The 27,503-nt window shown below is 37.9% G+C and overlaps 1 protein-coding gene across 2 annotated transcripts; it reads left to right on the top strand.

Annotated features, from left to right (window-relative positions):
• Window positions 1–524: 524 nt before the first annotated feature.
• Window positions 525–26,798, top strand: CDC7 (cell division cycle 7). 2 transcript variants are annotated; one of them, XM_026497624.4, is made up of 12 exons: window positions 525–647; window positions 1,368–1,562; window positions 9,256–9,339; window positions 11,126–11,261; window positions 14,947–15,040; window positions 15,125–15,267; window positions 16,214–16,466; window positions 17,079–17,174; window positions 17,941–18,119; window positions 18,912–18,994; window positions 21,416–21,565; window positions 24,842–26,798. In XM_026497624.4, the coding sequence occupies exons 2-12, from the start codon at window positions 1,448–1,450 to the stop codon at window positions 25,234–25,236; spliced, it is 1,728 nt and encodes a 575-aa protein (XP_026353409.2). In that variant the 5' UTR covers window positions 525–647; window positions 1,368–1,447; the 3' UTR covers window positions 25,237–26,798. The 2 variants fall into 2 exon arrangements, with proteins under 2 accessions (XP_026353409.2, XP_057166457.1); XM_057310474.1 differs by lacking the exon at window positions 17,079–17,174 and having other exon boundaries at window positions 549–647.
• The last annotated feature ends 705 nt before the right edge of the window (window positions 26,799–27,503 follow it).

The following is a 27,503-nucleotide window of genomic DNA, read 5'->3' as shown; positions in this document are numbered from 1 at the left end:
GGTGTTCACAGGTGTAACCCCAGCCTCTAGAAACCTGCCTCACAGACATGGGCTCAGTAAATATTCACTGAGTAAATGAATGTTTGAACGTCACTGGACTCATTTCTGCGACAAAACCATAAACCACCAGCAGTTGCATTTTTTGTTTTAATTTAGTAGGGCACTCAACAAAAAGTGGAAAGCAGGGGGTTAGGAAAGTGACCATCTTTTACCCATAGTGTGCCCAGTGTCTTCTGTGGCCACGGTATGTCAGGGTGTGCTAGAACTTCTAGAACCTGACACCCTTCTGTCTCTGAATTATCTTTCCTGAAACACACACACACACACACACACACACACACACACACACACACACACACACACACACGTATACTTTTTTTTTTTAAGCAAAGAATTATTCCCGGGCTTTATTTCTGTAACTGTTCTTTCAGCCAACCACCGCCTGCCGGGAGAAACCCAACCCTCTTGCGCAAGCGCCCAGTAGCCAATTCCGCGACTCCGAGGGCTTTACAGTGCGCATGAGCAACTAGAAGCAGCGAGGCGGGAAGTGTTGCGCAGGCGCTTTTGGCAGACTCGCTAGGTGGGGAGCCCTTGGAGGCGGCAACCCAGGCATCTGGGGAGCCACAGAGGTCGTATTCCTTTAAACTGTGAGTTTCCGACGGTTTGTTCCGTGGCGCGGGATTGTGAGGGATTAGAAACGAATTCCGGATCGTGACTTCGGTCTTGTCGCAGCGCAGTAACTCCCCTACCCCTTTCGGATCCCGCAGACCCACGGCGGGAAAGTCCTGCGCCTGCGCACTAAGCATCCCGTTCGCTCTAGGGTCTATAGGAGGAAGGTCCTTCCCCGCGGAGCTCGCGGCCGGTGCTCCTAGAAGGATCCCATTCATTCCCTTTTCTCTTCCTTTCCCCGGCGCTCGTGGCCTGTATCGGATCAGTTCCCCATCAGCTTGCACGGGGCCTTGTACGAGCCTCCTGGCGCTCCCTTTGAGTAGTCAAACGATTTCCTCCCTCATTCCTGTCCCTCAGGTCAAACCGCTCTCCCCACAAGGCCTACCCCACCCGTCCCTGCTCCCCCATTCTCCAGCTGACGGGTGTCAGGGTCGGCTGCCACCCCAGTTCCCACCAACACCCTTTCCGCCGCCGCTGGCCGCCGAGGAAGCTCCCCTAAGACATTTCCCCCTCGTTCCCCTGCCTGTGTTTCTGGAAGGTGAAAGTGGAGTAAATGGAATCCTTAGAAATGGCCCACAGGTTCCCCACCTTTGGGGATTTAGACATATGGTGCACTTTTAAATGTTTGCCCCTTTGGGTACAGTGACATTTTTTAGTGCTTGGTTCAGTGAGTGATTTAAACTTATCATCTTCTCCAGTATTCTAATTTTCACAGCTGCTTTGTTCCCCCTGTGGACATGACCCCTTAGCTGGCATTTTGCATCCCAGTTGTTTTGTGATGGAGGCGTCTTTGGGGATTCAGATGGATGAACCAATGGCTTTTTCTCCCCAGCGTGACCAGGTTCAGGCGGATGGCTCGTTAAAAAAACATGAGCAGAATTTTAAACTACCAGGTATGTGTTAATTCCAAGGATGTGCAGGCAACAACTCTGTGATTTCGATTATTTTTTTAAAAAGGAACTTCCCGAATGGTAAAGTGAGTTGTATGTTTATCTGGGAGCATTTTACAAATCAGTAAAGCATCCTAAGATCTAGATTTAGGATTGGATTGCTATTTAGGATTATAGTCCATCCATGTCATTTTACATATGAAGTTGCTAAGGTCTAAGTATTGGTGGTTATTCAGGAACACAGTTTGTTGATACCCAAACCAGAATTTCTCTTCTCCTAGTTCTATGTTCTTATCTCTCCTCACTGTATTGCATTAAACTTGGATTTAGAAGTCAACATTGGAGGGATTTTCAGTTAAAATATTGAAAAGCAGAATTTACTGACAAAAGTAAATGGTCGTAGCTATAGTAAAGCACTCCATCTCTGTGTACATCACAAAGTGTTGTTTGACCCTAACCCAGACCCTGAATTGAGAAGGAGAGCAACAAACAATACCTGATTTTTTTTTTTTTTAAGATTTTATTTATTTATTTGAGATAGAGAGAGGGAGGGAGCATGAGTAGGGAAGAAGGGGCAGAGGGAGAAGCAGACTCCTGGCTGAGCAAGGAACCCGACGCAGGGCTCCATCCCAGGACCCTGGGATCAGGATCATGACCTGAGCTGAAGGCAGCCGCTTAACCAGCTGAGCCACGCAGGCGCCCCAGTACCTGGTCTTGTACACTGAAATGCGCACCTTCATTCCTGCTCTAGCAGTGTCTGGGACATAATAGGCATTTAATAAATATTTGTTAAATAGGGTAGTTCCAGTTGACCATTTTTTTTCCTAAAAGGTAACGAAATCTTTTCCATCTTTGTTTTAAGCATATTTAATGCTTGTTCAAAAGATATTTTAACCTTCTATCCATGATATATACTTACCCACTACAAAATAGACTTTAACAACACTCTAGAAGAATGACATCACATCTTTTGCTTTTTGACTGAAACTAACCTCTTCTTTGGTGTCAAAATGTGAGTACCTTTTCTGATGTCCCTATTTTTGGTGACGAAAGCCATTGTTATTCCAGTTACCTATGCTTAAAACTTTTAAGATGTGTTCACTTGTGATTTGTATTTGCTCCCCATATCCGTTTACCCCACTTTATCTTCTTTTAAATACGTATGGCATTGCTTCTTTCCATTCCCACTTCCACTACAGTAATTCATTCGCTTACAGCTTGCTCCTGAATTGCAATGAAGTTTCTTACCTAAACTGCCTGCTTTCACTTCTTTTCCATCCTTCAGTTCATCTGGTACACTGCTACTAGAAAAATCTTAAAATGCCACTTCATCCAGTTTCATGGATGCTGTCCCTCTTACATTTTTCCTGTTCTTCACAATTCAGCTTTCTCGTTATGTCATTGGACACATAATACAATAACAGAGTTATTGTATTATCATTTTAGTATTTTTTAGCACTCTATTTTGTCTTTTCAGTTATACTGTAAGCTCCTTGAGGCAGTATCTCCTCAGAGTGTATGAACAGATGAATCTGACTTGGTTCTAGTAATATGTTCAAGTGAAAGCTACTGTTCTAGTATTCTTCTGAAAATCTGGGAAATAAAGAGTGAGATGAATTTTATTCTAAATTTCTAAAGTTTTGTGGCTTTTATGTATCAAAACATGGAACCTTATAAGCAGAACCTTTGATGATTCATAAAACATGCCAAAATTTTAGTCATACCTTTTTTCTAATGACTTTTAGTAAAAGCTAAGATTATATCAAAAACAACTTCAGTCAGGAGTAAAGCTGATGAGATCCAGGCCCATAACTGTCTCATGATCTAATATAATTTACTTTCCCTTGATGGAATAACTTTTGAATGGTGGGAACTTTTTATATATCTTTGTATTCCCAGAACATAATAGTGTCTAGCACATACTAGGTGCTTGAAAATACTTGAATGAATGGTTTATCTATTTTCTTTTAAAGATTGTATTTATTCATCAAATAGAGCACAAGTAGGGGAGGGGCAAAGGGAGAAGCAGACTCCCCACGGAGCAGGGAGCTGGACTTGGGGCTCCATCCCAGGACCCCAGGATCATGACCTGAGCCGAAGACAGATGGCCAGGTGCCCCTGAGCCACCCAGGCATCCCCAGTGAATGGCTTAATGCAAGGATATAAAGAAAATACTTAGCGTAATGGATGAATAACAGCATCCTTTGTTTTGGGACATTTGTCAGCTTTTTATAGCTTTTTTTTAATAAAAACTATACATCCTTATTGAAGAAAATTTAGAAAATATAGAAAGCCAAAATAAGGAAATAGTATCCCACTATACAAATATTGGCACTGTTGACATTTTGTTAGTCCTTTAGCCTTCCTGTGCATGCAGAAGTACATTTAAGGAAAAAAAAAACTAAATTAGGATTGTAACCAATTTATTTCTGATCTTTATTTTTTTACTTAGCAATATGTAACTTGAACATTTCTTATGTAATTAAATCTATAGCTTGATTTAAATTGACTGCCCAGTGTTTCATTGCATAGTATGCTATAATTTAATTACCTTTTTTATTGAACCTTTATATTGTTTTCCATTTTTACCTATTAAGGAAAATGCTCCAGTGAACAAAGTACTGAGCATAATATTGTATCAAATGTTTATTTTCCTCTGTATTGTTGAACTGTACCGTGGTTTGGTCTGTTATGTGGATGCTCTTAGCTACTCATACTACTAAAATGGGTTATAGGTGCTGTATGATTTGCCTGGCACAGATCCAGTTTATGCCTGTTGTCACAATGTCATTATTATTAGCGCCCCTTTTCACTCGCAGGAGTGCCTCAGTTTGGGCTAAATTGTATAATCCTCCTAGTTTAAAACATACAAGTCAGGCAGTACATGAAGCTCCAGAATAACCATCACATGTATTCCTAGGTTGTCAGTTTTACTCCTTGGTAAGTAATTGAAAACATTTCATTTATATGATGAATATTAAATGTTTATTGTGTGCAGTTACTTCTCTAGGTGCTAGGATAAATCCGTGCATAAAACAAAAATCAATGCCCTCAGTCTAGGGGAAAGATAGACAATAAAAGAAATATTCAAAAGTGGTTAGTACTGTGAAGAATATATAGAAGGGAAGTGAAGATAGAAAGTGTTAGAGGAGGAGATTGTGATTTTAAAAAGTGTAATTGGTCAGAGAAGACTTCAATGTGATAACATTTGAACTAAGACTTGAAGGTGGTAAAGGAGTGAGCTATGTAGCTATCTGGGGGAGAGCATTCCTGGCAGAGGAAACAGCAAGGGGGAAGGCCCATAGATGGGAGTGTGCCTAGCAGGTAGGAGTAGCAAGGAGGTCCTTGTGACTGGAAGCTGGAGGGTTGTGGGAGTGATGGCAGAGAGGTGTGAGGAGAGGAGGTAGTTCCTTGGCTTTTACGTGAAGCAAGTTGTGATTAGTGGATTTGAGCAGAATAGTGACATGGTGACTTAGCTTTCATAGGATCACTCTGGCTATGTTACAAATAGATTATACAGGCCAGCAATGATGAAAACAGTGAGTATATACTGTTAAGGAGGTTCTCTCTGTATTAAAGCCACTTGGATATATCATGTAGCAGGAAAAAAATTTTATTAAAAATTTCAAGACAGAAGCCTAAACCTTTATGTTTAAAATATGGGCATTTAAATAATTTTTTGGTTTGTAGACTTTTCATGGTCTTGCCCTAATCCTCAAAGTATATAGTCATTCAGCTCTGCCTTTAGTAGTAGTTTCCATGGTTTAACATTAATGTTCTCTTCTGCTGTTTACTCTCATTTCCACTTTAGAATTAAGGATTTTGCATCAGTTTGGTTGTCAGAAAGTTTTACTGTTTGAAAATGTCAGAGTTGTTGTGTAGTGACAGGAAAGTAAGCATATTTTGAGTTTTGTAAAAACAGGTAAGTACATAGCAAGTTCGTAGTGGGTGGTATGGGAGCACGTTGAGCTTAGTCATTCACATGGCTATGTGTTACCGTAGTTCCTTATCACATATATTTTCTCCCTGGTGATTTCTGTAGTCAGCCAGCATCTCTACTACTGAGTGCCAGCTCATGCTACTATAGAGGGAAGTTCCAAAATATGGAACTCATAGACTTGGAAGTAAAGTCCATCTAATCTGACCCCTTTGATTTGCAGGGTAAGAAACTGGACTATAACGTGGTTTAGTGATAAGAGTTGAATCTAGGCTTTCTTCTATATTAACGCTCCAGTAGTACCTTCTCTGATCATGGAAACGTCTCTATGTTGTCACCTGTGGCTAGTGTGACTGAGGAAATTAAAAAATTTTAACTTAAATTTAAATAGTGACATGAAACTGGTAGACAGCACAACTCTTTGTCCTATTACTACAAAGCTTTTGGTGTTATTAATCATATATACACATATAACAAAAAATGCACACAAACACTTTAATACGTTTAGTAATAAAAAGACTACAAACAGGCTTCCTAACATATCTCATCATATATAAATACCATCGGTTGTTAGATACACCATTTCATGTACTGCTCAGAAATGCTACCAGTTATACTGTGACACCAGTTATACTATGACACAGTGCTTTCTTATCACCTAGAATTTTTTATTTTATACTTTCTGAAAGATTTTTTAGATCTCATTAGACAAATAATTGTATATCTCTGGTACATAATTAAAAAGGAAAACAAACATTTCGCATCTTTCTCTTCCGAGTCAATTTTAGTACTCAGACTCACTGACATCCTATTTTTCCCCCTCACAATATTGTTCTGTGTACATTAGTGATGCAGAATTTCTTTGAAGAGTTTATTTTTTTAAAGCTGTTGTTAATGGACTTGTAAGAGCCCAGTTATGTGTAGTTGGCCTACATTTGATTTCTCCTTCACCACCTTTACCACTTCTCCCTACAACCATTTGCTCTTAAGGGTTAAATGTGAATGCTCCTTTATGATTTCTTGGATTTACCTTAAGGTACTGGTACCTGTTCTGTAAGTTTTGATGCTGGCTGTCAGTAATCGTAGGTTGCATCCCAATTTCAGACTTTTAAAAATTGTGTTTCAGAATCAAGGAAGTGTAATATAAAATTGAACATATCATTTTAGTACCTTTCATGGTACCTTTCCTGTGACATTGGAATTGGAAACTGGTTGGAATTGACACTCATTAGGAAAGATTGTAATTGACTGTGGCAATTATGACTGCTAGAAAGCTGGCTTTCCCCCAGGCCTTGGTTTTGGTTTTGAGAGTGGAGTAGTGTGGTAGCTGATAGTGAGGTAGCTGCTACTGCCTTTGGCTTCACTCTTTTGTAACTTCTGAACTTTTGCTTTTTTTTTCCTACAGCTATCTCTGAATGCCCATAATGATAGTAATCATTCATTCATTGAACAAACATGCCAGGTACTTCTAACTAGGAGCTGAAAGTACTATGGTAAATTATACAAATAGGGAACTGTGCTGGTGAAGCTTATATTCTAGTGGGAGGAGGCAGACAGCAAACAGACAGATAAACAGTATGATTTTATAGTGGATAAGTACTCTCAAGACAATAAGCAGGGTAATGTGAGTAATGAGAGGAATGCTATTTTAAATAGGGTGTCAGAGAAAACTGACCATTCAGCCAGCCACATGAAATTATATGGGAAAATATTTCAAGGAGAGGGAATAATAAAAGCAAAAGTGCTAAAGAAATAATAACAATAACTACAACAGTAAGAATTACCACTGTCTTTTATTTAATATTTACTATGTGTCAGGCATTGTGTTAGAAGTTTCTCTTATGTATATTATTTCATTTAATTCTCACAGTATCTCAGTGGCATGGGTACAATTATTACCCCTTTTCTGTAGATGGGGAGACAAAGGCTCAAAGCAATAAGTTGTGTGCTCGAGGAAGGTCATACTGCCTGTTAAATATTGGAGCCAGGATTTTAATTTAGGCCTCCCATCTCCAAAACTGGTATGCATAATTATGGTTATATTCTTGCCTCTTGTATTGAAACCCGTGAAGCTTCTCCATTTCACCAATGAAGTAGATGGGAAAGTAATCCTTATATGGATTTATACAGTAGAAAGAATACTGGTCTAGATCTTGGTCTGTTTTGTAGTTCCAGCTTTTTTTTTTTTTAATTCATTAGAGAGCAAAAGCAGGGGGAAGGGTCAGAGGAGAGGGAGAGGGAGAAGCAGACTCCCCGCTAAGCAGGGAGCCTGATAAGGGGCTTAGTCTGATCGCAGGACCCCCAGATCATGACCTGAGCCAAAGGAAGCCATTTAACCAACTGAGCCACCCAGGCACCCCTAGTTTCTGAAATGTTCTCTTCATGTTGTTCTTCCTCCCCCTCAAATTCGTCCTCTGTGTATCATCTTCCTGCTTAAAAATTTTCCACTGCTTTCACTTGCATTCTCTGTCTTTTCCTTCTTCAGCCACATTGAATTTCATTACTTCCCTCACCCACCTCTCCCCCCAAAATAATCTTTTTCCTTTTCCATGTCTTTACATACATAGTTCCTTCTTCCTAAAATACTTCATCCACTTTCTCTACTTGGTGAGTGCTTCAAAATACAGCTTGACTGTCATCTGAAGCTTCCTGGTACCGTCAGATATGCTCGTGCCCCCCCCCTCCTTCTATCTAGTAATGTATGCATTCCTGTATTATTACAATTACTCTCTTGTATTCAGAGTGAGCTTTTACAATCTGTCTTTTCCACTAGCTGAGCTCCTAGACAACAGAGGCTGCACCAGATTTGTTAATTTTTTTAAAACTTACCCACTGCTGAACATTTTTAAAAATACAGTGTTTGTTAAATGGACAAATGATTTCACTTCCCTGAGTAGGGTTTTCTTACCTAAAATCAGGATGATTCCTGTTCTGCCAATATCTGAGTGCTATTGTGAAGATCTGAAAAGATAATACATGTGAAAACAGTTTGAAAATGTCTTAAACCGTTATGTACACTATTCAGATTATTACTGTAACTGAAAAAGTAGCTGATGGTTGGCTTAGATATTGTAATAAAATCCGATGGCTCTTAAGTATGTAGTTTTATATCCAGTAGTTTGTCACAAATGGTATTACTGCCTCTCCCTATATGTTAACCATGTATATTTTCGTAAAGAACTTACATTCATTTAAAAGTAGCAACATACTTGCTTTCAAGGACAGAGGATACTATTGATAATTGGGACAAGTCTTTAAAAATATTTCTAACATTCCTGAGAGCTTTAGTAGACTTGTCTCTCTGAAGGTACGCTATGAATATTCAATATATAAAACTTTCCAAGCCTGTAAGATTTTGTGACTTTGGGGGAGAGAAATAGTTTTCAAGAAGATTACGTTGTGTCCTTGTCATGCCATCTAGTGATCACAGGACAAATTGTTTAGTTATTTTTTAAATTTAGCTTCTTTATTGTGTTGTACTCTATTTAGTGACAGTGTATCTGCTAGTATGTAATTCCAGAGTAGTAAGAATTTGTGCGATTCTGGAACTTACCAGTTTTAGCTGTTTGTTCAAGAGGTGTGTGTGTGTTAGAGCAATCTAACGGGGCTTTAAATATTTTTGTGATGATTTTAAGATTTATCATAGCTATTTTTTAATTTGTAATTATTCTTGTTAGAATTTATTTCATTGAGTTTATTTTAACTTAAAGTATAAAATATACTCATTAATTATAACTATAAATTCTTCTTCCTTGATAGGTGTTAAAAAAGATATCGAGAAGCTTTATGAAGCTGTACCACAGCTTGGTAATTTGTTTAAGATTAAGGACAAAATTGGAGAAGGTAACTTAGAGATCTACTTTATAAGTTTCTTTTCCTTACATTTTCCTTTGTATAATCCTGATTTTCATTACTATTTCCTATTGAGAAGTATATCCTTTTTAAAATATGAAAACCATGATTGTATTACTAATTATGACACTAGGTTTTCTTTTTTCCCTGGAAAGAGTGAAAGAATAAGTATTTACAGTAAAATGAACAGTTCTATTTTAATCTTTATGCTGTTATACCTTTAAAAGTATCGATATACTAATATATCATTAATAATTATTAAAAGTGAGAAATTATAAATTCATATGGAAGAATTTGATCAAGGGAAGTCAGCTCCTTTTCCTTCTTCCATTATAGTTAGGTAGAACTGTGCATTGAAACATGTATGAAACCTAAGGTAGCAAAATGATGAAAATAAAGTGGTACAATATTTATAAGATAGTATTGGGGTGCCTGGGTGGCTCAGTTGGTTAAATGTCCGACTCTTGGTTTCAGCTCAGGTCGTGATCTCAGGGTCGTGGGATTGAGCCCTGCATTGGTCTCCATGCTCAGTGCGGAGTCTGCTTGAGAGTCTCTCTTTCCCTTCCCTCCACCAAATAAATAAATTTTTAAAAAAAGATGGTCAGTATTAACATAAATGTCATTGAGAGACTGGCAGTGTTGTTGACCAAATGAAGGGTGAATTTATCAGATGTGAAGTGAGTGAGAAGGTAAAAGGTAGTAGAAGTTTTTGGTGGCTATACTGGGAAATGCCTAAATAGTTAAAAAAAAACAAAACAAAAACCCAAAAGCCTTCCATTTACTTCATTGTTTGCTTTTCACAATGAAAAATGTCAGACAAGAAAAGGCTGGGTCATTGGGGGCAGAAGAATTAGAAGATGAGATGATTTGGGATATAAGTAGATCTTTACATCTTTGCCTTTTTTAGTTTGTTTGTTTGGGTTTTTTTAAAAGAAATTTTTAAAAAGATTTTATTTATTTGTGAGAGAGAGAGAGCATGAGCAGGGAGGGGGAGGGGCAGAAGGAAAGGGAGGGGGAGAAGCAGACTCTCCGCGGAGCAGGGAAGGGAGCCTAATGCAGGACTGAATCCCAGTGTGTTCTGACTTAGTGTTCAAAACTCTGTTCTGGAATCCAGTGGTGTCCTCCTAACAAATTGATAGCTATTCTTGGAGAAGGGGAGGGGAGGAAGGTGTTCTAAGGCTAAATAAGCTTGGAAAATATAGTACATATAGCTCCCTTTTGGTTATTCGTGAAGTACTTAAAACACATTAAAGCTCTGGAAAATTTTGTAGTAAAGAAATTTATCAATTTGTTTTAGCTCAGTATTTCTCAAATTTAACTGGCCACCAACTCTTTTTTTGTTTAGTTTAATGCTGAATTTAAAAGCCTAGGTGTTTTGTAGGGTTTTTTCCCCAAAGACTATTAACATTTCTGCTTCTACCAGACCTGTATCCAAGTCGTAAGAAAGTAATTTCAAAGGACAGTATTACAGAAAATACTTACTAGAATGGATTGTGACCATGGAAGTATTTTTATTTTAACCCAGGCAAACAGATTTACTGTAGAGCTTTGGTAAATTAATATACCCTGTAAAGAACTGAGAACAGTTAAGAATTTATTAAAAATTGAAAGTTAGTTGTATTTATAAATGTTATTCTTTATGTTTAATATCATTAAATATATTGATAAATTAGGATAATTTTATGGATCCGAAACAGTTTTTAGGATCTATTTTAACATCGTTTCATTGACATTTTTAAAAACCACATATTGAAAAATCTAATAAATTATTTTATAGGCACTTTCAGCTCTGTTTATTTGGCCACAGCACAGTTACAAGTAGGACCTGAAGAGAAAATTGCTCTAAAACACTTAATTCCAACAAGTCATCCTATAAGAATTGCAGCTGAACTTCAGTGCCTAACAGTGGCGGGGTAGGTAATTTAAAGATATTTTAATTGAACTGGCTGTATATAATTTTTAAGATTTTTAAAGGGATATCTAACAGGGATGATGAAATTATCCATGAATTAAACATTTTTCAGTCAGGTGTTTGCAATTTGGTAGCACTTTTCTTCTAATGTTGGGATGGTTAATTAAATTTATATTTTTAGAGTGGATTACCCTTGAAGCTCAGCTTGACTCCCTGTTCTCTTACTAATTTTTCTGATCTTCCTGCCAAATCATAAACCATGGTCTAGATATTTTTTAAAATGTAGGGAATTCATATTTCATATCTCCTCAGCTATTGACAGCCTCATTTCATACTTTATTTTGAACAACAGAAATATCTGGCATGTCTTTCTCATTGGTCTCTCTCTCTCTTCTAGGTCATTCCTATCAACAAAGGTACATGATCTAGTATCACTTGTGCCCCTGTCCTGCCATCCCTCTTCCAGCTGCTCCGTCATGTCTTTGCTGCCCTTCCCAGCCAGACTTCCCAAAAATGATCTATATACTGTTTTCACTTCCACACCCTACCTTCACGTCTCACAGTGTCTGCTGTCCTCTGTGCTAAACTGAAGCTACTTTAGAGAGAGTCAGCCATGACTTCCATTTTTCCAGTTTTCTTTTCCTGTTTACATGAACTGTAGGCAGCGTTTAACATAATTGATTTGAACCATTGTCTTCTGACTTCTGTACTGCTACATACTCCTTGTTTTCTTCCTGCTTTATTTGGCTTTTTATTTTCAGTATCCTTTTGCCTGTTCTTCCTCTTCTACCTGACATCTAAATGTTGGAGTTTCTTGGTGCCTGATCTTGGGCTTTTTTGCTCTGGACTCTTCTCTAGGTAGTATGTATTTCCATGTGGCTTTAAGTGTATGGTGATGATGCCCGTAAGTGTATATCTTGCCTCAGACCTCTTACCTGCATATTTGACATATCTACTCGAGTACCTGATAAATATCTCAAACCTAATATTCTCTAAAGTGAATTTTAATACTTCTTTGTGCAAAAAAACCCTATTGCAACAGCCTGTTTTCATCTGCTCATCTGAGCATCCATCATCAGATCTTGGCCATTTTACCTCAAAAATATATCTAAAAACCCATCCATGTTTTTCTGTCTTCTCAACCACTACCTCAGACCAAGCTTAGATTACTAAAATAGCCTGCCTGCTTCTTCTCTTTCCCCCTGAATCCCATTGTCACAAAACAGCCAGATTTGATCTTTAAAATATAAAACTTTGTCTATATATAGCATAAATTGTGTACTGTTAGTTCCATCACTTAAAATCCAGTTCCTTTGGAAAAAAAAAATCCAGCCTTATCACCTGCCACTCTTCCCACCTCCCTCTCTCTGCGCTCTGGTTTCTTTAGTTCCTCAAATTTGTCTCAAGCTTTCTTATCTTAGTGTCACTACGCATACTGTTCCCCAGTAGGACCTCTCCCAGTCTTTGCATGCTGACCCCTCTTCTTTCTGATCTGAGCAAGAGTGGCACCACTTCAAAGATGTCTTCTGAGGGGCACCTGGGTGGCTCAGTCAGTTAAGCATCTGACTCTTGATTCGCTTCAGGTCTCGATCTCAGGGTCCTGAGTTCATGCCTCATGTTGGGCTCCACTCTAGGCCTGGAGCCTGCTTAAAAACGAACAGGAGGGGCACCTGGGTGGCTCAGTCGTTAAGCCTCTGCCTTCTGCTCAGGGCGTGATCCCGGAGTTCTGGGATCGAGCCCCACTTCGGGCTCCTATGCTGGGAGCCTGCTTCTTCCTCTCCCACTCCCCCTGCTTGTGTTCCCTCTCTCACTGGCTCTCTCTCTGTCAAATAAATAAATAAAATCTTAAAAAAAAAACAAAGGAAAACAAAGTTATCTTCTGAGTTAAATTAGATTCACTTGTTATTGTCACAGCACCTTTTGATCTCTTTCAAAACCTTTATAATCTAATGTTTTATTATCTGTTATTGTTCATTAGATAATAAACTGAACGAAGGCAGAAATCATGTCAATTTTAATTCCCCTTCCCATTCCTAATATTTAACGTAGTGTCTGCCAAATAACTGTGCCCACTAAATATTTATTGGATGAATGGACAAGCTATTTCTTTGTGTCACCCCTCTGTTTATTAGAGAAGACAAGAGAATGAGATGGTCTTTTTAAGGCATAATTACGTACGTTCTAGTCACTTGAGTAAAATTGTTCGTTTTTCCATACTTTAAATATTTTCTCTACCGTTTTTCCTTTCAATGTACTTCAAAAAAGTGCATGTTAAAAAAAAGCCTTTATCTGATCCTGTTTCCTTTCTAGCTCCCACACTGGTTTTTCTTCTTTGCCAGATATTTCAGGCATATTTTATGTTCTGCTTCCATTATATCTTGTTTTCCCTCCTTAAGTCCCATTTGGCCTCTTCCTTTCCACTCGAATTGCTCTCTGAAAAATTACCAGTTAATTCCTCTTTGCCAAACTAAAAGACTCTCTTCAGTTCTTATTCTCATGACCTTCATACTGATTACTGCCTCCTTTGAAACTCCGCATCCGGGTGACATCCCTTTCTGGGCTTTCTGCCTTTTCTTCCTTACTCTGCCCTCCACCTTGAGACTTCTCCAAGACTCAAGCTTTCTCTTCTCTCAAATCATTCTCAGAGCTTTAGGTATCACTTCTCCACGAGTACTGCCACTGATCTCTCACTTCTCACACAAGATGTAATTTTGTGTCCAGACATTTTTTTCAAAATGATGTCTTGGTTTTCAGTGCTTTTCCTGATTTCTCCACATATTTTGTTGGTATCCATGTTGTTTTACTAGTTGGGCTCAAAACCATGGAAGTCAACTTTACCCTATTTTCTCATCTATTTTGATGCAATATAGCATAGCAGTTAAGAGCATAGATCGAGAGCAAACTGTCCGGATTCAAATCCTGTCTCCATCGCTTACTAGTTTAGTGTCCTTGGCAACGTTCCTGAACCTCTCTATGCCTCAATTTCCTTATCTGTACAAAAGGTGGAAGGAAATAATAGCATTGTTCTGATAGGGCTGTTGTGAGGAGTAAGTGAATTAATAAATGTATTGCTTACCTACGGGGCACCTGGGTGGCGCAGTCAATAGGCGTCTGCCTTCGGCTCAGGGAGTGATCCTGACGTTCTGGGATCGAGCCCCACATCAGGCTCCTCCGCTAGGAGCCTGCTTCTTCCTCTCCCACTCCCCCTGCTTGTGTTCCCTCTCTCGCTGGCTGTCTCTATCTCTGTCAAATAAATAAATAAAATCTTAAAAAAAAAATGTATTGCTTACTTAGATCAAAGCTTGACATATAGTGAATGCTCAATAAATGTTAGCTATTTTTTAATTAACTTATTTATTACTATTATCATTTTATTGGCCCTAAGACTTGTTAATTCATTCTTGTTATTCATGTTGTCCTTCTTATTCTGTCACTTCCCCAATTAAAACTATAATTATCTCATGTTTGAATTATTATAGTAACCTCATAACTGGTGCTACTTTTTTTTAAAACTTTATCTTGTACAAGTCAGTTAAACATGTATCCTATCCTACAAGTTGTTGGTTTTAAGTAGTTTTCTAGCATTATTTGTGCATTGCTAAAAACTTCATTTTTAAAGAAACTGAGCATAAAGTTTCAATTCACTTGACCTTTCCTCTAAAGTTCATTATACATTTTTCCACTAGGGGGCAAGACAATGTCATGGGAGTTAAATACTGCTTTAGGAAAAATGATCATGTGGTTATTGCTATGCCGTATCTGGAGCATGAGTCCTTTTTGGTAGGTTTTGATACTTCCTGAATTTTTTTGGCTAAATATTTAATTGAAAACAATTTTATGACCTTATTCATAACTTTATTTTAGGACATTTTGAATTCTCTTTCCTTTCAAGAAGTACGGGAATATATGTTTAATCTGTTCAAAGCTTTGAAACGCATTCATCAGTTTGGTATTGTTCACCGTGATGTTAAACCCAGCAATTTTTTATATAATAGGCGCCTGAAAAAGTAAGTATGAAAAGTTACCAGAAAATAATTACACTTGAATGAATTTGTGCTATGGGGTTCATCCCGGAGATACAGAACATAGTGCAACAGCCATGCACAGATTTTTTTTTGTTTCAAATTTTCATTGTGGTTGGGGAATGGAAATACAGTGAAAGAAAAGATAAAATTGTATTGGTAAAGCAGTGTACATCATTAGATATACTATGGTTCAGTGGAAATAGTACTTAGCTAAAAGAAACTTAGAAAGGGTTTAGGCCTTTTTGACCTTCACATTTCTTCTTATCTCTGGGCTTCATTTTTCTAGTAAAGAAGGGGAGTGCCCACATGATAGCCAATCTCCTATTTCAACACTAAAATTGTGTTTTTATGTATATATTGTATATGTTTGTGTGTATGTGTGTGTGTACACACACACCTATTTTATGCTGATAGAGGCATTGTAAGCTGAAAACCTAACTTAAATACTGTTCAGTATACAATGGGTCATACTGAGTATGGTAGCAAGTATAGAGCTACAACTTCTTTTCTTGAATTTTATACTTCTGACTTTCTCTGTAATTTTAATTAAATCAAATATTAAAGCCATTTTAATATTTTTAAGCTTGTTTAATTAAAAATTATCTACTGTGATGCCATCTCTATCATCGTAAGAGAGCAAAGGATTGGGCTTCTATCCTGGAGTCCTTATCAGCACAGGCCATTGGAGAAAGGGGAGAAAGATTTTTGTGTGTATGTGGGATATATCATTCCTTAATTTTCAAGCCTAATTAGCTATTAAATCATTACCTTGTCTATAAACTCATTTTTCTTGTCTTTTTTCAAGAATGTTATACTTAATTGATCCCGTAAAGAATTACACTTTTTGTATGAATATGACTTGAGCATATTATGATGTTATTGAACTTTGTTACAGTGAGGTAAAAATGCTTACTTTTGTTTGTCTTAGGTACGCGTTGGTAGACTTTGGTTTGGCACAAGGAACCCATGATACGAAAATAGAGCTTCTCAAATTTGTCCAATCTGAAGCTCAGCAGGAAAGTTATTCACAAAATAAATCCCATGTAATCACAGGAAACAAGATTTCGTTGAGTGGCCCAGCAGCACCTAAGGAGTCGGATCAGCAGCCCACCGTGAAAACTTCTGTGAAAAGGCCCTACACAAATGCGCAGAGTCAGATTAAACAAGGAAAAGATGGAAAGGTTCTGCCTCTTTTATTTCGTAAATACTAATAAGGTTTTAGAAATGTACTTCTTCCTCCAACAGAGGGAGATACAATACCAGAATAATACTTGCAATTAAAAACATTTCTGCATTTGTTACATATTAAATTGATTAGATTCCACTAAGATTTATAATGGATTGTTTTACCATTTCAAAACTGAAATTACTTGGTAGATTTATAATGTCTCTTGTCATTACGTTATGTAACAAATATGGAAAATAACATTTTCCATGCATGTTATAAAGTTCAGATTATTCTTTTTAAAAGAAAACATTAGTTATAGGGGAAAAATTCTGAAGTGTCTATCTCCATTTTAGCTGCACAGCAAAAATGTAACATCCATTGGGGTGGTTTTTAAATTTTTTAGTTATATATATATATTTGTGGATTATGATAACATTGTATGGGTGTTAAGAGTTCTGTCTAGACTATTTTCTCCTTTCACAGAAGTGTTTTGGTGCCTGAGAATGACTTGGATGCAGCTGTTTTTGTTTCATGTCACTTAACTCTTTCAAAACTGGCAGAGTACAGCTGGCAGAAAGTGTTACAGATATAATCCTTATTTTCCTTGTTTTTGTTGGTATTGTAGGAGGGATCTGTAGGCCTTTCTGTCCAGCGCTCTGTTTTTGGAGAAAGAAATTTCAATATACACAGCTCCATTTCACATGAGAGCCCTGCAGTGAAAGTAAGTAAAGTAGCTTAATAGTGCAATCATCAGTCAGTCGTACACTGAAGAGAATTTAGGGATTGGCAGATTAATATTTATTGTCACTAAGTTTTTAAAAGTAGAGTTTTGCTGTGGCAGAAGGTATTACTGCTTTGAGCATCTTGTCAACACTTTTATTTTCTCCAGTTTTTTCCTGAACTTTTCTGGTGGAATTTTTCATCATTTTTGGTTAGCTGACTGTTGTTGCTCTTTTCTAAAGGAACATTTAGAACATCAAGGCCTTTTCTTTCATTGGCTAGAATGTGAGCTCCTAATAACTGACACATAGGTGATAGTGTAAAGATATTTGTAAAGTTTACGAAATTGTAATCAATGTTAAATGGTTTTAAATTGACTTGTGATATCCTGTAACAGCTAGATAGCGTGAGCAGTAAATTAAAACTCCGATTTTAGCCAATGTAATTGTGCAGTTTACAGTTCTGAAATGGAGTTAGACACTAGAACGTAACTGTTATGCTTTTGTAACATATCAGGAAAAGTTCTGATAAAGTGTAAGTGAAATATTTACCAATTGAGGATTATTTAGTAAATTTTAATATGTTTACTCAACAGGAAAACCTAAAAAGATCTTAAGTACTTTAATAAACAACTGTTTACCTAAAATCCAACAGCACATCCGGCAGTTCTAAAAGTTATGTTTCTACCGTTATGTTTTGCCATTACCAGCATTTGAAGGTATCATGTTAAATATCATGAAATAGGAAATATGACTTTTCTTTTACAGCTTATGAAGCAGTCAAAGACTGTGGATGTACTATCTAGAAAGTTAGCAACAAAAAAGAAGGCTATTTCTACAAAAGTTATGAATAGTGGTGTGATGAGGAAAACTGCCAGTTCTTGCCCAGCTAGCCTGACCTGTGACTGTTACGCAACAGATAAAGTTTGCAGTATTTGCCTTTCAAGGTAATGTGTTTTGATGGTGCTGTAAAATCACCAGCATGCTGCCAGACAGGATTAGAAATTGCATTGATTTTTGTGGGCAATTGATTTAGTGTGAGGAAAGGAACAACACAGATACCTTGAAGAGCAATTGATAACCATTGTCATGTATTGTTCATTTGACATTTATATGGTTTTTGAAAAACACATTTGCTCTTATATGCAGATAATTTTGGTGGGGGCAGGGGTAGTTATTTTGGAAACTTAGAATCACACATTTTGCTTCCTGATTTAATCTTTTGTTTTCTTTCCTTATTCCCACCTATATAGAATAACCAGAACCAAAGAGTGTCTCATTCCTACTCTTAGCCTTATAAATTCCTCCCTTTCTTTCAAATGTTGCATGAGCTTTCATGAACCTCTCCTAACTCAAGTATATAAGAGAATAAGTATATCGGAAATGAATTTTCTGGTATCACTCAAAACAGAAATGAATTTTTATACCTCTGAATTCTGTTGTATTTAGTTCTGTTGTATTATATTTTTCTTATCATCTACTACCTATTTTTATACCTGGAAGTTACCTTAAAATTCTTCTGGAATAAGGCCTGGTGATTTGTGGGGTAGAGGGGGGAGGGACCAGTAGAAACAAAGTCTAGGGTTTTCCCCACACTGGATTATCATTTGCTTTATAAATAACTTTTATTTATATAGATATCAAGGCAGAAGTTACTGTGAAATAAATCAACAAATGTTACTTTTTGGTCTTAAATAAACTTTAACATAACTAGAAAAATCTTATTTCATCATCATAAGGCGGCAACAGGTTGCCCCTAGGGCAGGTACACCGGGATTCAGAGCACCAGAGGTTTTGACAAAGTGCCCCAATCAAACTACAGGTACGTTGCACTAGGAATACAGAACCCAATTAGAATTGGTTATTCCGGCTATGTTTTATTTTATGATCTTTATGTTTTACTGATATTAGATAATGTTTTTCTGCTTTTAATAAATTATATAAGTAGTTCTAGCAGTGTAGCAGTCCCATTTTTGAGATCATGCTATTGATGAAAGTTTCTACTTGTCGTGTTGCGGGGTTTTTGGGGGGGGGTTGGTAACATTTTTTCCTATAGATTACATCTTGCTTGTCCATTTACAAGATGATTTTTGCCAGGAATTTTGTTTGTGGAAGAAAAATTGTGTTTAGTAGTCTTTGCTAACTTGATACTTGGCAACATTTTATCTGGTTGCCCAATACCCCAAAGTCTTCTGTAATGCACTTGATTGTAGGTTTAAAATTATATTTTGTTATTGTGAAAATAATATAGTAGCTTTAAAGAGTTTTGAGAAAGGAAAAGGTTTATAACCTACAAAAGTTACCATGGAGCCAAAACCTAGGAGAAATCTTGAGTAAATGAATGCTGCCGTTCGCTTGGATTATGGACTTTAAAACAATACATTCACCCGTTGTGCGTATTTTACACTTGCTCATGATACAAAAAAATGAAAGTATCTGCTTACTCTCAAATAATAATCTGTTGGGGATGGTCATAAATCTTTATACAAGGTATTTTAGGGATACCTAGCTATTCCTATCTGAAGGGAAAATGGAAGGAAATTCATGGAAGAGGGAACCTCTAAGAGATGTAAATTGGAGTGGGCAGTTGGCACTGATACATGAGTAGAGGATCCCAAACAGAATGGTCTAGTCGTATAGGAAACAATAAGGTTAGTGTTGCTAGAATGTAAGATTGAAGTAAAGGAATGTGAGAAATAAATCTGATAATAGGTAGACAAGTCAGATCACACATGTTAAACAGCTTGGGCCGTATCCTCTAAGTGTTGAAAAGTTATTCAAGGGAAAGACATGGTATTAATTATGTTGTAACTGGATCATTCTGGCAGGTGTACAGAGAGGAGGATAGGTTTTGGAGAGTGGTGGCTTACTGTGGTCCAGGTGAGAGACACTGAAAGCCTGAATGAGGGCATCACTAATAGGAATGAAAAGAAAGGTGAAGGATTGGAAAGGTAGAACTTGGTAGATAATTAGATATGGGATTTGGGTTTGGGGTGGTGAAGGGAAAGGCACCCCGGATGTTTATCAGATTTCTAGCTTAGGGGACTTGAATAGGTATCAGTAACAAAGGTGGAGAATAAACAGCTGGTTTACAAGGAAAGATAAGGTGGATTGGGGCATAATTGGCTTGAGATATTTGTGAGACACAGAGATATCCAACAGAATAAAAGTCAAGCTCAGGGAGGTCTGGGCTGGAAATACAGTTGAATGTCATCAGTACAGAAAAGATGGTTAAAGCCATGAGATGGATGGAGCCAATCAGGGAGAGGATACGGGGAAGAAGAGTTTGTAACTGGGGAACCTCAGCCTTAAGGCTTGGGGAGAATGTTGAAGGAGGAGGCGGATGTACAGAGGGAACGAGAAAAGGCAGGTGATACAATGGCCAAGGGGCTGGCAAATAACTTCGTGATGCTAGGAAGTCAGCAATTAGGAGAGATGTCCCTAGGGGCGCCTGGGTGGCACAGCGGTTGGGCGTCTGCCTTCGGCTCAGGGCGTGATCCCGGCGTTATGGAATCGAGCCCCACATCGGGCTCCTCCGATAGGAGCCTGCTTCTTCCTCTCCCACTCCCCCTGCTTGTGTTCCCTCTCTCGCTGGCTGTCTCTATCTCTGCCGAATAAATAAAATCTTTAAAAAAAAAAAAAAAAGAGATGTCCCTAAAAGAAAAAAATCAGTTTCTTAATGTGAGCATGGGCTAGTCTTGATGTTAACCGCCAGAATTTTGGAGATTCAAGTTTCTGTAGCAGAAGTTAGGGTTAGCACCTGGGTGAAGAAGAGCTTCTAATGTTCAATAATTTTCGCTGAAATGAACCACTTTCACTGTGGTGCGTAATTCTTGAGGAACATCCAGATTTTTCCCACATGGCTATTTTTGGATTTGATCTTATAAAATACGTATCTACTTATTGTTTTCTAATAATGAAATATCCTTTAAACTTACTGACATGTTGCTTAAGAAAGAAGACATTGTATTTTGTATTAAGGATGTTGGACCAGGGTTTCTCAGCCCTGGCATCACACTGTAGCATCTGAGGAGCTTAAAAAAATACTGATGCCTGAGCCCTACTCCAGAACAATTAAATCAAAATCTCAGGGAGTGGGCCTGGGCATCAGGATTTTTGTAAGGCTCAAGATAATTTGCACAGCAAAAGTTGAGAACTATGGATGTAACATTGATGTAAACTGACTACTGCTGATAAAATTACAGATTTGGGATTTTTTTTTAAAGTTTGTTTTCTGTTACAGCAATTGACATGTGGTCTGCAGGTGTCATATTCCTTTCTTTGCTTAGTGGGCGATATCCATTTTATAAAGCAAGTGATGATTTAACTGCTTTGGCTCAAATTATGACAATTCGTGGATCCAGGGAAACTATCCAAGCTGCTAAAACTTTTGGTAAGCAGTTTTATATTCTAGAACAAAACAAATGCCTTTATTATCTCCTATAAATCAAATTACTGTGAAATTCTCTTTACGAATAAACATTCTGTGTTCATAAAATTCTCTGATGTTAGGTACAAAATTTCTCTGTTGCTCTAAAATTAATTGCATTGTGTAAGAAAATAATTTATCATCACTTTTCTTCTATATAATCATTTAATCTTACCACAGAGTGCTATTTAAATATTTAAAATTCAAGTTTATAATCTTAATAAGGAATAACTCCCTGTAGTTATGGTTTGACTTTATTATGTAAATATTTCTAATAGTATGTTTTAATTTGTTTATTGTATATTTATTAAGCATCAGGCCTGCCTTAAATGATCTTAGTCTATACTAACAAGTAAACAGCTAATTATGATACAGCATAATAAGGACGATAGTAGGGAAGATAATGAAATGTGTGTTAGTTGTTAGGTTCCTTAGGGTTAGGGTAGCAAGGAGAAGAAATGAGAACACTTTAGCTGATGGAGTTATTATTATAAGCATGTAATGGACATGGACATCATCTTCTTAGCTATCCAAGTTCTTACTTCCAAGACTGGGATATGCAGTGTACTTCATAGGGCACCTGAGAATTATCTTAGCCTTGTTCTGGCCAGTGACTTGAACTCAAATGCCCACCCTGTGTTTATTCTCCATGTACAATTATAGTTAAATGTTTTCAAAGTGGGTGGCTGTGATTGAGTCAGCATGCTACCACATGGTATAGAACGCCTTTGTGGGACAAAATTTCACACAGCCCACTTCAAAAGTAGCTGGGCTGCTTTGTGCCCAGCCCCAGGATCAGTGGGTCTTCCATCAGGGGTCCAGATCAGAATTATCTGAGGAACTTAAAAAAATACATAGGCCTATCTCACCTCACTCCTTCCTGGAAAATAAGATTCAGAAAAACATGATACATAGGAAGGTCAGGCTTGTTTGAAAAAACAAGTGATTTTGACCAAGACCAGTTTCTAAGAACCACTGCAAAAATGATTGCCCTTTACTTAGACACCATTGCTATGGTCTAATCCCATCAGAAAAACTTGGTGGTGGTTGTGAAGAAACCTTTGTGATAGAGGCTTACCAAAAAGTGTTTCTGCAGCAAAGTCAATCCACAACTTGTAGCTTTCTTGCACCCACTATAAGAAAATTTTATCTGAGGTAGTGGGGTGAAATAGTACACAATACGAAGGGAAAGTGACCATAAATGGAAGGCAGGATTGAGACCTTGGAAATTATATTCTTACATGTTTATTCTCAACTGAGAAAATTTTTCATCTACTGTTGAATAACTTCATGAGAACTTTATGAACATGAAGTTTATCAGAGCATGAGCACCAAAACGTTTTGTTGAAGAGCTTAAATCTCCCCTGTCTGTAGTCAGTTATAATGAGGATCAGCAATGGAAGCACAACCTGTGACACAGAAACATTCCAGGGTAAGTGTCGCGAGAGCAGGCAAGGGCTCTTACAGATTTATCATCGTAATGCTTGTTCTCATATTAGAAAAATAGTAATGCCATGTAGTACTTGTCTCAGTTTTATTAGTAGGACTTCTGCAGCTGTTTCAGTCATATCTTCCTGTAACTTTGGGCTGAATACAGAAGGACTCAAAACTTCAGTAGTCAGTGTTCTCCTTTAAGACCCAAAGAAATGACTTGTTTGGGATAAGCAGTGGGAGTACTTTTACTTCTATTGTGTATAACCTGCCTCACTGTCCTCAACTCCTAGAGCTGGCCCCACTGTGGATTGTCATCAAGTACTTAACTGAGTTCTGTCAGAGAAAGTCAGAAGAAAAATCTTGAGCTAAAACAAATGTCTGATACATAGTCTGTAACGAAATATATTTTTTAAAGATTTATTTGAGAGAGAGTGAGGGGAGGGGCAGAGGGAGAGAATTTCAAGTAGACTCCCAGGTGAACAGGGAATCCCACAGGTGGCTCGATACCAGGACCCTAAGATCATGACCTGAGCTGAAGTCAGATCTTAACCAAATGAGCCACCCAGGTGCCTCCACATTTCTGTTTAATAAGGAAATACAAGGCCAAGATAATACACTACTGCCTGTGTGCTTATTTTTGCCCATGTCTAATAATCTCTCAGTAAATTGTTTCAAAGACATTTATATTGTTTAAAAACTGAGATCTGGGTACTTGGGTGGTTCATTTGGTTAAGCGACTGCCTTTGGCCCAGGTCATGATCCTGGAGTCCCAGGATCGAGTCCTGCAACAGGCTCCTTGCTCAGGAGTGAGTCTGTTTTTCCCTCTGACCCTCCCCCTTCTCGTGCTAGCTCGCTCACTGTCTCAAATAAATAAAATCTTTTTAAAAATTGAAAAAAAAAATACAAACTGCGATCTGGTTTATTAATTCATTCAAAAACATTTATGAGGACTTTATGTGGCCAAGGTACTTTTGCTGAGTCTGGAGCTTAAATTCTAGTGCTGGAGACAAATCTGTCAAATGAGTGGCATTGAGAAAAATAAAAGGGGAAAGGAGAAGAAGAGGGCTCAACTCTTCAGAGATTGGTCAAGGACAGCATCTGTAAGGATGTGAGATCTGAACAATGACACGAGAGGCTGAGTAATGCTTTTTTGTCCAGTCCAGCAGACATTAATTGAGAGCCTACTATGTACTAGACACTGTCTAGGCTTCGGGGATTCCAAGGTAAATTAAATAGTCCCTACCTTCAGAGAGCTTATAGTCTAGTAGGTGAGACAGAGCTACAGTTACAATAGGGCCAATGAAAGTAAAAGTAGAAATTTTCACAGGTATAACAGAAGTGTACAATGTTCAACTCTGAGAGTATCAGACCTCACAGAAGTAATTCTTAAGCTGAGTGATATAAGTTGGAGTGTCCTAGGCACATGGAGTTAGGGGGCAGGGGGGACAGGGGGATCCTAGGCAAAGATAGGAACCATGTAGCCAGAGGCCTGTAGAAGCTTGGAAGGAGGAGAGGGAATGGGAGCTACAGCTGATGACAGATGACAGGAGGATATGGTAAAGCTGAAGAACTGGGCAGTCAGGTGAGTCCCTTACGTAGCTTAGCAAATCACTGCTTTCTGTGCCCCACTTGATGATTTGGCCTTCCACTCTGTGGTACAAAACACAAATATTAGCATGTGCTGCTCTATCTTATACACGGTGTAAATACATCCATAAGGTGCGTGGTTGGACTTGCATGATTCTTATGAGAGAGGCTTCTGATATATTCAAATAATATAAAATACATGTATTTTGTCTTTTTTAGGCAAATCAATATTGTGTAGCAAAGAAGTCCCAGCACAAGACTTGAGAAGACTCTGTGAGAAGCTCAGAGGTATCGATTCTAACACTCCCCAGTTAACAAGTGATACACAAGGGCCTGCTTCTCATGACCCAGCTTTTTCAGAGAAGACTGACCATAAAGCTTCTCACCTTATACAAACACCTCAAGCACAGCACTCAGGGGATTCACTGTATAAAGGGGACAGTGGTGGCCGTGCGGGTAGTTGGAATACAGGTACTGCCGATTTAGAAGGCTGGGGTGAGGTACCCGATGAAGCTTACGACCTGCTCGATAAACTTCTAGACCTAAATCCAGCTTCAAGAATAACAGCAGAAGCAGCTTTGTCGCATCCTTTTTTTAAAGATATGAGCTTGTGATTATCATTCTACATGTAATGTTTGCTGTTGTGTATTATGAGAGGGGGGTGAGTTCTTCGTAATAGCTATAACTTCTAGATTAGAGACCAGGGCAGGATGAATAATTTATTTTAAAATGTTAGTATTTGCTCTTTGGCAGATTCTAAAATACGGATTAAGATTATTTAAAATGCCTGGGATAGTTCTTTGGGCTAACTACGTGATCTCTGAGTTAGAGCTGCCCAAGTAGAATCCGGTCTTTAGCTTCCCTAGTTACTTGTCACTGCCGTATGCAGAAAAGCAGCTGTTTTAGCCTAGTACATAGGAGTTTAAGGCATAAGTCTTAAAATTAATGGATATGATCAGGACTAAATGAGTCAAAAGACTTACTTGGTTTCTTAAACTGTGAGCTATGTGTACTTCTAGAAAACTCAACCTGGTGCTCTCACCATTCTGTAGGTAAAGAAGGTCATTTCCTCTTCTAGAGGCATATATTCTACTTACGAACACTAAAACAATGAGAAGATGTTGGGGATGATATCACTTAAAATTGAATTTAATTTATCCATTTTTCAAAGTATTTTATTAAAAGCATATTTTGTGTGAATTACCATGTTTTTCTTAATGGTTTCTCTCTTGATTTTTTCCACTTTCTCTTTCCCGACCTAACACATTCTCTTGGAAATAATATGGTGCTTTCCACAAAGTTTCCGGGTGCTTCGTTAAGTATTGTATTTGTTTACAGTTGGGAACTCACTGCATACATTGGTTGTTTACAGGGAAGCTGCAGAGCCAAGGTGAATACTGATAGTCCAAAATGTTTTTCTTTTTCTCACCATTGTAGGTGTAATTAGGTAGCTGCTAAGAGGAGAAATAAATACAGCCTTAAGAATAGTATTGGAGATTTTTTTCCTCTGGGTAGAGTCATCAGCATCTCTACGTCCTGTTACAGCTAATTTGGTCCTGCTCAAAGAAGGTTGACTACTAGAGTCTTGGGTGCGTTGGGAAGAGAGCTAAGTGGTCAGAGTAGAAGAGGACCAGAGGTGGAGACTTACGTGTTACTACCTTCCAAAATGATGGATGTCATTGACAGAATATCAGACTCTCTGTGGGAAAAACGTCTGCGGGTATGGGTCTGCTGAGAAGTTTCCCATTTAGTAGAGACAGAGGATAGAAACAGCCTGGGGGGGCGCCTGGGTGGCACAGTGGTTAAGCGTCTGCCTTCGGCTTAGGGCGTGATCCCGGCGTTCTGGGATCGAGCCCCACATCAGGCTCCTCTGCTGTGAGCCTGCTTCTTCCTCTCCCACTCCCCCTGCTTGTGTTCCCTCTCTCGCTGGCTGTCTCTATCTCTGTCGAATAAATAAATAAAATCTTAAAAAAAAAAAAAAACAGCCTAGGGATATAGAACATACATTTTGTTATTTTGTGCATTCAAGTCAGTATGTCTACCCACTCTCTTTGGTAAGTATAGTACGTACATAAACCATGACCACTGGTGTGCTGTCTTTTCATACTGTAATCTTTAAAAACAAAACTTGAATGTTCTTAAATTTGTTAATAAAGTTATTCTTTTATATTTTTTTTATGTCTGACTACTCATTTGAAAAATACTCTTTAAGAAAAAAAAAGTATTGATCACTGGAAATATTTTCCTTCTGAGATTGATGAGTGCTCGCTCCAGCAAATAGTAGGCAGTAGATTAACAAAAATTGACCTGGCTCAACTAATATGTGAAAGACTGAAGTAGATTTTTGTTATAGAAAAGGAGCTCATTGATCTCATCTATGGGAAATTTGTAACAAACAGTAAAAGCAGTAAGTCATCTCAGTAATCAGAAAGAAGTCTACTTAGCTAAAAAAAATTTTCTTGGTGTGATTTCACAATCAATGTATTTCACAATTAACATATTCTAAGAAAATTAACAGGAAGAAAAATTTAACTACCAAAAGTGCAGGGCAGGAGATGTTCTCTAAGAAAGTTTAATATTCAGGGTTGTTGAGTTTAAAGTTTTTATTAATATCACTGTCAGAAGAGAACTTGGCTGATATGCAAGGGGAGGTGGGTGCTAAAGGGAGCCAGTGTTTTAAAAGCCATCCAGGGTTGTAAATTAGTTCTCAGGGCATTTCAGTCCCATTAGAGAATGTTGGGGGCTACATAGGTAGAAATTAGAAAGGAGCTTCCATACACATATTCTTCAAGCTTTTCATCCTTCTAAACAGCATTTTATAATGCCATATATCAGCCTAAAAGATTTTAATTAGCCAAAATGGTCATTTTTAGGGAAAGAT

Source organism: Ursus arctos, unplaced genomic scaffold (genome assembly GCF_023065955.2).
Source record: "Ursus arctos isolate Adak ecotype North America unplaced genomic scaffold, UrsArc2.0 scaffold_12, whole genome shotgun sequence".
Classification (NCBI taxonomy): domain Eukaryota; kingdom Metazoa; phylum Chordata; class Mammalia; order Carnivora; family Ursidae; genus Ursus; species Ursus arctos.
This window is presented reverse-complemented; position numbering and strand designations above follow the sequence as displayed.